We start from the raw sequence: 11,391 nt of genomic DNA, 5'->3' as shown, positions 1-11,391 counted from the left end.
CCTTCTACTACGGACACCAAGTGCACCTGGTCTGCTGCACTCCATGAGTGCAGGGCTTCCCTGCAGTAATTACACAGCTGCCTGCCTTCTACTACAGACACCAAGTGCTCAGTAAATGAGGACCACTCTTAGGCAGGGGCCTTCTCTTTTTTGTGTAAGGAGCTCAAGAATCAATAAAGGAATCAAAGCTTTCCAAATATTACAGCTGTCCAAGTACCAACACTCAGTATGCAACCTTAGCAGCCTAGTGTCTTAACCTGCCTCATTACTGTCGCACTTCTGTATTTATCTTCCTCTTTAATACAGATACACTTGAGAGGTTAAGTAAGTACATTTTCCCTAAAGCAAACTATGACTCCTTTCCATTTAAAAATATCATGTAGCTCACTATTTAAATAATACAAAAAGTCACAAGCCCTGTCAAATATTCTCCAAAGAAACATTACAACAAATTTACCCAAATGTAAACCCATCGTGCCCTTTTCCGGTTAACTAATTCATTTTCTTTCGTAACATAAGGCTGATTTTGGGAGCACTTGCCTTTATGTCAGACACTGAGGGTACTTTTTCTTCCAGGAACAGCTCCCCAAGATCCTCATCTGCATTGGCAACACATTCGATCAGCTCCTGCCGGTGGTCTGCGGCCGCTGCCCGGAATTCAGCCGGAATGTCGTCGTATCGAACAATCTGGCTAAGAAAAGAAAGGATGCGTGTTGCTTCTTCAGGGTGAGTCAATTAACCCTATAAAGCACCAAAAGACTGAAGGCTACAACATATGTGTTAAGATAAGAAAGAGCTCTGACATATTTACCGCAAAATGTAAACAGCACTAATCATATGTTTAAAAATCCAGAGAGGACAATGGGCAAAATAAAACCATTCCACTACAGTGAGGAATAAAGATCTCTAGTGTTGCAGGACACATCACATTCTATTTTTCTATGTGTAAGGTTATACAAAAAATACCGATAAACGATGGAATACAAAATTCTTCCCACTTAGGACACTGGCTTATCCTTATTCTACCTACCTACAATGGACACACAGTGCTTGTAAGTTCAAAGCCCTGAGTAGACAAAACTAATCAAAGGAAAAAAAAAAAAAACTAATCAAAGAAAGACTAAAATTATTTTCAGTGTTGCTAACAGTATAACCTTTACTACTTTTTAATTATTTGAAAATTGGCAAGCACACATAGTACTGAGAATCTATTTATTGAGTACCTACAATACAAGCTAAACAATATTTGATAAGTTATTTCACTTACGTTCCACATCATCTGAGTAGCTTCTCTTACCTGCATTTTCAGATGAGGAAACTAATCCCAACAGGTAAAAAAGCTTGCTCAAGGGTATACTACTACTACATGAGATAGTAAGGATTCAAAGCCAATGACTGAATCCAAAGCCTCTGAGTTCTTGGAAATTCTATGAACCATAACCCGATTAATCAGATCATCAGTCTCCACTCAGTAGGATTAAAGACCTGTCTCTATTCAGTTCCCACTAACAAAGAACCCTACCAGCCCAAATGATACCTTTGTGTGTGTGGTACAACCATACTTTAAGACTGAAACTTCTCTAAATTTAACACAATATAACCATATTTGTAGTCTCTGAAATGGTTGTTTTTAAAAGTTCCTCATTCTAAGGACTCTTGCTTTTTTGTTCAAAAGTGTGAGTTCAGTGAACGAACACACACACACACACACACACACAATATTTAAGGACAGTCCAAAGTCTATGTAATGACATTTTAAGATTAAGTTCATTTCCGTTCCTCATTCACTGCTGAATGGCCTTTCCCTTGCTTCTCGCATTTCCATTCAACTCAAGTAACTTTCAAGGCTCCACCATATAGCAGTCCTAGTAGGCAGGGCTAAAGTCCCTTTTTGATTTGCAGCGAATTTATCATAAACAATTAAGACATATGTGGGTAATTATAATGCAAAATATGAGCTGTATACTTTTATATACACTTTGGGAATAAGCAGTCAGTTTTCTCTGGTAGGATCTGGAGAGGTTCTGCAGAGGAACTGTTCATAAATTTGCCTAAGTATATAGAGATTAACCCCAAAGTAGTGCTCTTCAAGATCGATCTTGAAATGTTCTTCTTGACAACGAACATGACACCATTTCTCTTGAATTTGTTCCAGACTGCAGGATCTCATTAATCATGCTATATTCACATATGCTCATTTGTATATGCATGATTGTTCAGTACATGAAAGTTAAGATAGATAAGCCTTCAGAAACAGCGATAGGAGTCCCAATTAATTTTTAACACATTATACATTATAGTAGAAAAATGTTACTAAACAGACTGATTCTTCAATCTTGAATCCAATTCTCCATTTCTCTAGGAGCTGATAATATAGACCATCTAAATATAATCAGCATCATCAATCAGCTTTCTAGGTGCGAATTGCTCGGGCCAACCCTGGATGTTAGGAACCTTGGCAGCACAGTGGTTAAGCATTGGGCTTCTCTGTGAGAAAAATAGGTGGCAGTCTGCTTCAGTCAACTTCACAGCCTGGGAAATCTACCGGGCCACTCTGCTCTGCCAGAGGTCATTTTAACAACTTTACACAATGGTCTTTACAGCCCCAGCCACACTGGCATAATTTTTAACTGCTTTAGCATATTAACTTTTATCTTTATAATCCTGTGGAACATGTTGGGCAGATGTGGCAGATTTTAGGTCAACAGGGGTGGAGTCCAACCTATCAGTCAGGTCACACAGCCTGAAGCTGCCTCCTGGAAGTTATGATCCTTTCTAAGACACAGAGTGAGAAATTCTCTTCCTCTCTTGCCCTTCACCTTCATCCTCGCTGGGGCTCTGTCTGCCTCCAGGAACAGGCCCACGTGAGCCACTGACCCCGGGAGCCAACTGCCAAGTTGTTGGCGCCCTGCCACATTCCACCTAACATCGGATCACTGAAGCCTGCACCCACTGGCCTGGGAGCGGAAGAGGGCTCCAGCTAGCATCAGACCGATGGTTTGAGGGGGGCTGGGCTGGGGTGCTTTCTTGCTATAGAGCTCTTCCTTATACAAGTATAAATGCGTGTCACTGGTTTTGTTTCTCTAAACAACCCAACCTAACACAGCAGATAAAAAACATTTATGATCCATAATCCCTATTTTCTTCCCAATTTTTATCACAATACCTAGGACCCAGTCAGCTGTTCCACAAAAGTTTGCAGAATGAATGAACAAATGGACAAGTAGAAAAAAGATAATACAGTGTAGCCCCAATGAAGGTTTCCTTACACCCCCATGCTCCTCATAATGCACTGTGGTTACAGAAGGGCTTTCGAAATATTTGTGGAGAAAAAATGGAATTAAAAGATAATGGCATTTCCCTACAACCTTCTGAAGCCCCCACATTACCCAAAAGCAGAGTGAATACTAAGAAAGGTGAGGAACAAGATTAAGGCCCTTAAAAAATATCATCTTAAAGATATGTCTTCCAGACATGTTTTAGTAAGGTGCTTTTGTTTTTAAATTCCTCACATGTCTTCACTTGGATAATTTTTAAAATACAAAAATTTAATAGTATATTTGTTAACACTTACCCACAGTCTCCATCAAAATAGATGGCTCGCTCCTCGATAAGATCTATAACACCTTTAAAATTGCTTTCCAAACCAATGGGTATCTGCATGAATGCCGCATTATGATTGAGCTTGGACCTGAGGAAAGGAAAACCCACACTTAACTCCTTTTTTTCTTTCCCCAAGCCCCTTTGAAACGACAGAAGCCGCACAAAAACAAACTAACAGCAGAGGCTGGAGGACTGGGAAGGCGTCATCGGCAGGTGAGAGGAGCGGGAGCCAAACTCGGGAGCCTAGAAAGCCGCCACCTCACTCAGACAACAACCAACCCAAACAAGCTGCTGCCCTCACGCCAATTCTGATGCACCGCAACCAGACAGCCGGCGTAACACTGCCCCACAGGTTCATCAGGCTGTACTGTACTCTGCACAAGCAGGCAGCCTCGTCTTTCCCCCACCGGGCACCAGGTGGGTTCCAACTGCCGATCTTCTGGTCAGCACCTCCCTTAGCCACTGAGCCACCAGGGCTCCTTTAAGACAAAACTCCAAAGTACCTGCTTTCCAGTCAATACCCCAGATGGGAATCAGAAGAGGAAGAAAAATCAAGTCAGTGAGTGGCTGACCAGACTCGTAAAAGTTGGTGGGATAACAGCCCGCCTCTCACAATTGTAGACCAGCTGATCCTCTAGCCCAGCTGAACAGAGTTCTCCGAAGAGGGCGTGTCTGTAGGAAAACACTAGGGCAGGTGTTCATGGCAGATGCTCAACAACTGTGGAAAACTGAGAACTACGAAGACAGTGTATGCGGCCAAATTCTCTCCGCTCCTATTCGAGGCGTCTGGGAGGCAGATTCTAACGGAGGGAGGCCTTCACAGCTGGAGATCCCAGTCACATCCCCCTAGCTCTCCCCACACTGTCACCCATAATAATGCCAATTTTAAGGTGCCGCTACTTGAAGGTTAACTGCTTGGAGGCCATTTGCCAGATGGTTGTCTGCCATCAAGGGCGATCAGACCCTATTGTCCATCCCTCCCTAAGTGCAACCCACTCCCTTCTGATAAAGATCATAGATTGTTCGCCTGGAGAAGAGCTCAGGGACACTTAAGGTCAAGCCAGCTCACAGATGGTCAAGATTAGGCCACCATCTTAACTCTAGAACCAGCCCATCTTGTTACGTACCTTCCTGTCATGTGTATGCCTAATACATCCCCTTCCTGTTACATATGTGTATGACATGGCTTGCATGCCAGAGATCCCATAGCTTGTGAGCGAATACATTCACCACCACCCCCTCTGGTTTCCGGTCTTCAAGGAAGAGGTGAGCCCTTGCATGCCTTCTCTGATGCTTCCTTAATTTACCCCTCAATTACACAATGGCCCGATGGCCCATTCAGTTGTGGAGCTGGGCCCCCCACAATCAACATCCCCTAGAGACAGCCCTCGTTAGCGGGCTTTTTCCACATAAGAAGAAATTGCTCTCGCTCCCAGTGTCCCGTCTAGGCTCCAGATTCTGACCTTCCACTAGAGATCAATAAGTAAGAGTGGCCAAATATTTGGGAAGAAAACAATCAAATGCTTCACAATGAGGCATGAACTCAAGAAATATGACCCTCAAAAGAAACAGGGTGGGAAATGAGAGAATATAAAGGTTTTAGAGGTAATTCTCTCTTTATGATGGTGCAATAAAAGTTTATGAAAATTAAAAATATAATTGCTGAAAATAAATTTTTCAAAAAACTTAAGTAACAGAAGAAATTAAAATGACTATCGAATGAGGATCCCCAGCCTACAGAACGTGCCTGTTACTCAGAGGGAGGCGTACGAGGAGACAAACAGCGTGGGAGAGTAACACGCCTATGGAGGCCTGTGCAGGTTAAATGAGATTACAAAATAGAAAACAGACAGAGGAGGTATAGCAAAAGAAAACCCAAAGCAATCAAATAAGCAAAAATAGAATCTTCCTAAAATGAAGAAAAAGCCTTGCCAGCAAGGATCTATCTACTGCCAAGCAAGATAAAAATGTAAGCGAATAGGGAGAACTCTTAGTCTCAACACCCAGCAGAGAAATCGGTGCAAGCCAAGTGTTCACAGTGATGCTAGCCCGCAGGGTTCTCAATCTCTATCCTATCTCTCGCCAGCAGTTAATCCCTCTCCGACCCTAGTCCACTTATCCCATGAGCTGTGCCACGCACGAGTTGAGTTGGGACTTCATGGTCCCCATTGCACATCTCCATAAGGGGAACAGGGAACCACTGACTCTCAAGGCTGCGTGAAATACACAGTGCTGTATAAACTGCAAAATGCTTCCACAATGCAGGGTTACACCAGGTACAGAAAAGCAGTGGTGTTGTCCTTGAAAAGATGCGACCACTGAAAGCAAGGGAGCACCACCTCCGTGGCACACATCACAATGCCGGAAGAGAAGGGGAGCACCAACAGGATGCTCTAGTGGAGGGTTTCTGAGACACCCATCCTTCCAGGAGCAAACAGCTGCCTCTTTCTGCCACGAATGGTTGGTGGGTTCCAATGACCAAGCCTGAGATTAACCGCCCAATGGTCATCCTGCTGTCCCCAGGGCTCCTCATCCTAATCTCATATGTCTAGGAGCCCTGCGGTGTAGACATCGAGAACTGGGCTGTGATCCACAGTGTCAGCAGTTCAAACCAATCAGCTGCTCCCAGGGAGAAAGACGAGGCTTTGTATTAAGGTAAAGAATTAGTCTCAGAAACCCCCAGGAGCATTCTACCTCGTCAACAGGGTTCCTGTGGGTTGGAATCGGCTCAACAACAATGAGGTGTTTTATTTTGCTTCGTGAGAGATTTGTCTAAATAAACTGCAGACCATTTATCAGAATCTACTCCTGAATAATTTCTCTAACAACAGCCAAACAGTATAAAACCTATTTTTTTCCTGAATCCATCTAACGCCTCCCTACCGTTTAAGTTCTATTTTTCTCATTTTATACAGTTGATGAGGTCAAATCAGTCGAACAAGGAACCCTGGTAGCACAGAGGCTGAAGGAAGGGCAGCTAAGCTGAAGGTCAGTGGTACGAGCCCATCAGCCACTCTGTGGGAGAAAGATTAGACTTGTCTGCTCCTGTCTGCTCCCAAACAAACTTAAGTCTCAGAAACCCTAAAGAGCAGTTCTACTCCGAGGATAGGGTGGTTAGGAGTCAGACTCACTGACCGTGGGTGATCAACTATTGGCCTCCCCATTCCATTTACTGGGGTAAGGCATTCACATAAATAAATGCTAACAGGGAAAAACTCAAGCAGAGTGCTGAATGGCAGTGAATTCATCAGCCCCTGGCTGTCAGATCTGCGCCCAGATCACCACACGCCACCTGCTCTTTCTGAGGAGTACCTCATTTGCTGCAGAGCCCTGGTGGGGCTGGAGCCCATCCGGTCCAGCTTGTTTATGAACGTGAGAAAGGGGACGTTGTAGCGCTTCATCTGACGGTTCACGGTCATGGTCTGGCACTGCACGCCTCCCACGGCACAAAGAACCAGCACTGCTCCATCCAAGACTCTCAGAGCCCTTTCGACTTCGATCGTGAAGTCCACGTGACCTAAATGGGACAGAGAAGCGTGTGAGGGTTGTGAAGAGAAGGAGTCTAAGCCTTTATTCCAAGCACAATGGGAAATTCTGCATCTCTGTACATTATGCACACTTTCTAATTTGAGTGTAGATTCCTTAGTCCATTAATACTAGGACCAGGGCCCAAAGGATCGCTGCCAGAACAGCATGGGTGTCTTGGGGATCAGCTGGGCTAAGTCAAACGTAGGAATTTTCCTACTTGCCACTGCTGTCAAAGAAACCACATACGGACGATGTGCTCAAGGAGACCCTTGTCAGTCTTCTGAGTGAGGATGGCTGACATGAATACATCATACTGAAAAATGAGCTAGGTCGCCCCAGGAAAAACGCGCCGCAGCGAGCCCAGTGCGCCCACTCACCCGGAGTATCGATGATGTTGATGTTGACGTCTTTCCACAGGGTGAAGGTGGCCGCGGACTGAATGGTGATCCCTCTTTGCCGCTCCAGCTCCATGGAATCCATGACAGCGCCGACACCGTCCTTCCCTTTCACCTGCACAGCACAGCTTCAGAGTCCCGGCCGCCTCCAAGGCGGAACCACTCTCCAGAAGCGGAGCCAGAACGCAGACCGCTTCAGCTGGGCTTACCGTACCGTAGGGTTTGCCCTACATTCACTCCCTGACCCCTCTTCCGTTGCCATTTTCAGCAGCTCCCTCAGCGCTGCTGTGCCCGCCCACCTGCCGGCCAACAGTGCTGGCTCTCTTTCCCAGCTGTGCCCCAAGGATCCTGAGACCCCACGGGGAAGAATCCTGCTTCCAAAGTACTTGATTTAACAAGATGACTGTCATCTGAAGAGAAATTGTAAACCAGAGAGTGAATTTAAATACTCAGTAAGGGGATAATGACCAGTCAAACTGGACAATTTTTTTAAAGTTACTTTTCCTGACATTTATTTTTCACCTATTAAGTTCAGACTTTAAACCTTTTTCCCATTTAAATTAATGAAGCATTTCCCACACTAGTAAAAAGTATCCATAGATGCTATTTTAAAGGCTTCTAGAGAGTACTTAATAGCTTTAAAACTTCTTGTTGTGGACGAGGTGCAGGTTTACTGAGCAGAGCACCAGTGTTTCTTTCGAAGGCACACACACACTGTTCGCGCGCACCCACTGCAATCCCCTCAAAGCACTCTCCCTCACTCGGCTTCCCCGGGGCTTCCTGCTTCTGCTCACCCTCAGTGCTAGCCTCAAACCTTGGATACAGCCTGCAGCTCTGCTCTTAAATGGCTGCTTATTCTAATCGCAAGGGTGGGTTCAGTTCCTGACCTTCAGGGTGGGTAAGAGCCATAGCCTCAGGGGTTCCCACCTGTCTGTCTCTGTCTCTGTGTGTCTCTCTCTCTCTCCCTCCCTCCCTCCGGTAAGCCTTCTTTTGGTATTCCACATTTTTCTCCCACTCTCTCCAGTACCCCCCTCCCCCCCAATGATCCCTGTCAAAGTAGGTGGTAGTGGTGGCTGGGCACCACCTAATTCTTCTGGCCTGAAGGTTGTGGAGACTCCTGCATGCATGGCCCATCAGTCCAGTGCACTAATTGTGTCCATATGCCTTTCAACCTTCACCACTCTTCTTTCTTCCAGACTGGAAGCGACCCATGGGCGCACTTCAGATGGCCCATCACCATTTTAAGACGCTATTTACTACTCACCAAAGTAGGACATGGAACCTGTCTTTGCGACTCGGTTTCCACCAGACCTTGGTGTCTCCCAACAGCATGGTCCTGATCCCCAGGCCCGCCACTCCTCCCTCAGGTTTGGCTGTACCTAAGGGGTTTGCCTCCTCCTGTGTGCTGGCTCCACCACATCCACCGGTATCTTTGCAGCAAAGATAAATATGCAGGTCCAAATATCCTGTCCAAGCTCCATAAACTCATGAGGTACTCCCACTGTGCCTCTCCCACCTGTGGAGTCTTGTTTGGGATGCCCACAGCGACCATCTCCTCCCAGAGCAGCAGTTCCCTTTGCACAAGAGACGCTGGGTGAAGAGCCCCTGTTGCTCTTTCTTTTTGACTTTCTACATCAGTAAGGTTCACTAAATCACAGCTACAAAACCATTCAAACCGAGCTCTCAGTCATTTGGGATCGGCCACGCGGTACCTCATGCATCTCTGCAATCCTGCCTGTGTAGTACAGCACTCGCTCCGTGAGTGTAGTCTTCCCAGAATCGATGTGCGCCGAGATTCCAATATTCCGTATCTTTTCATTAGGCACCACTCCTGACGAGCACCATCGGCAGAACCTCCAATTAGCCTGAAATATGAGAGTGCGCAAATCAACACACTTTTTGTGAGTAAAGACTAAGGCCAATTAGGCTTGGTGGCCATGTCTGCTCCAAGGAACCTTGTGTGGACGAGTAAGATCTCTCGGCCTGTAAGAGAAGAAGGCCTTTGGCAAGAAATGTGTGAACCCACAATGCCCCTCAGCACAAAGGAGAGACTACAAAGAGGTCAAAATATCACTCACTCACACACACACACACACACTTTTACACTGGGGACTGGAAAGAAAATGATTATGAACCGAACACCTGTTTCCCAAGAATCATTCACTTTTGCCGGGAGTGCTCCTCCTTCCCCCAGGAAATGAGTGGTTCCCAATATAAAGATCTGTGCACATTCTTTACTTAGTACTGTGGGCATTGATGACACTGACTGATAATCCGAAATGTAAATGCTAAAAGGGATCTGGCTATTTTCAGATGCTAAATCAAAATCTCACAAGGAATAAGCAGTTACCTTAAGAGGATTCCCCAAACAGATCAGCCTGTCTGAATTGGTGTGAACTTAAATCTGAGTGAACTTTGGAATCAGGACATAATCTAAGCAATTCATATCCAAAATGCACTGCAACTACTTCTGGGAGAAAGAACGGCAGAAGGGCTTGTGGGTAAAATAAATTTATCTGTGTGCTTAGTTGTTCAAATCCGGGGGGATGTCAGAGGACAAAGCAAACGAGTTTTACAAGAGAGGCAAAGTTCAACTCCTACCTAACCGTGCTCCACTCTGGCCCTCCCTCGCAAAAAAAAAAAAAGAAAAAGAAAAAATCCAGAAAAGAGCACGGGAAAATGAGTCCAAACTCCTGGGTTCGAGCCCCGGATACATTGTCAGCTGTCCGACCTTCACTGGAGCCACCTGTCCTTTTAGGACACATTGCTTAACCACGCAGTGGGGTCCATCCGCCCTCCCGGGCTGAGCCGCTGCTCCAGGATACCGAGCGGCGGCGCAGGGGGAGGGCGTCGGGGGGCAGGCACTCCGGTCCCAGGGACAGCGCTGGGGAAACGTCCTCCACAGACCGGGGTGCAAGCATGGCACGCGGGTCAGAGGACTAACGCCGGGTGGCCCCGGCCACGCCGGTCCACGTACCTGCTTCCCCCGCCAGCGCGACGCGGCGGGCACCCAAGGGAGCGGCCTGCGCCCCAGAGCCGCGGCCGCGGCGGCTCGCAGCAGGTTCATGGCAAGCGCGGTACACACGTGAAGCTCCCGGGGCGCTGGGCCCGCTCAGCAGCCGGCTCTGCAGCGGGAAGCGCTCGAAGTCACGCCGGCAGCCACTTCCGGAGCGAGGGCGGGGAGGGACGGGGCGGGGCGGGGCGGGGCGGGAGGAGCGTCCGCTGCGCAGCCCGGAGCGGCCCCTCCGCGGCCCGCGCGCCCTCTGCCGACGTGGAAGAAAAAGTGCAGGGCTTTGCGCCCTGATCAAAAGCTGGCTCCCAGGAAGTACGGTAGTTCCTGCGGTGGGAGGATTTCTTTCTAACTTCATCTTGGTCTCATTAAAGATTCAGCCTTTCTATAAAGATTCAGCCTTTCAACACGGTTGTTTCGCCTATTTTTAAATGTGAGAAAATGGTTTTTGTTAGTTTTTTCTTCAACGGTTGTATTGGCAAGTGATTTACATATCATACAATTCAATAGTTCAATCATTCAGTCATATCAATGAGAATTGTACAGTCACCCCCACATCAATTTTACAGCATCCCCCCTCTCCCAGAGTTAAATCGCCTTTAAGATGATTTATGCAATCACAATCCTTCTAGTACTCCCTCCCCATCCCGTCTTCATTTGTCACTCCTGGAATCCCCTTTCCCTCCCTATCTCTCCCCACCCGCCCCTCTTCCCTGTATCCCCTTGTAGCCATCATGCCGCCACTCCTGTGCTTCACCGCTGAGAGACTCTACTGGGGACATTGAAAAACCAAATCACAGTAAGTGTACAGACAGAAACACTAATCATGGATAAGAAGGAAAAGATCCCCAGCAA

The 11,391-nt window shown here is 46.7% G+C and overlaps 1 protein-coding gene across 1 annotated transcript in view; it reads right to left on the bottom strand.

Moving 5' to 3' along the window:
- The window catches only part of GFM1 (G elongation factor mitochondrial 1), a 50,948-nt gene extending 40,321 nt beyond the window's left edge, over nt 1–10,627 (bottom strand). The window contains exons 1-6 of the mRNA XM_045297380.1: nt 10,504–10,627; nt 9,239–9,391; nt 7,509–7,641; nt 6,916–7,120; nt 3,575–3,691; nt 541–691 (exon numbers count right to left, since the gene is read on the bottom strand). Coding sequence (XP_045153315.1) covers nt 541–691; nt 3,575–3,691; nt 6,916–7,120; nt 7,509–7,641; nt 9,239–9,391; nt 10,504–10,593 — 849 coding nt within the window. The 5' untranslated portion in view covers nt 10,594–10,627. The remainder of the gene's footprint in view (nt 1–540; nt 692–3,574; nt 3,692–6,915; nt 7,121–7,508; nt 7,642–9,238; nt 9,392–10,503) is intronic.
- Between the last annotated feature and the right edge of the window lie 764 nt (nt 10,628–11,391).

This window comes from Echinops telfairi, unplaced genomic scaffold (assembly GCF_000313985.2).
Source record: "Echinops telfairi isolate 266 unplaced genomic scaffold, ASM31398v2 ScPeMD7_7420;HRSCAF=8458, whole genome shotgun sequence".
NCBI lineage: Eukaryota > Metazoa > Chordata > Mammalia > Afrosoricida > Tenrecidae > Echinops > Echinops telfairi.
The sequence above is the reverse complement of the archived record's forward strand: the minus strand, read 5'-3'. Positions and strand labels throughout refer to the sequence as shown.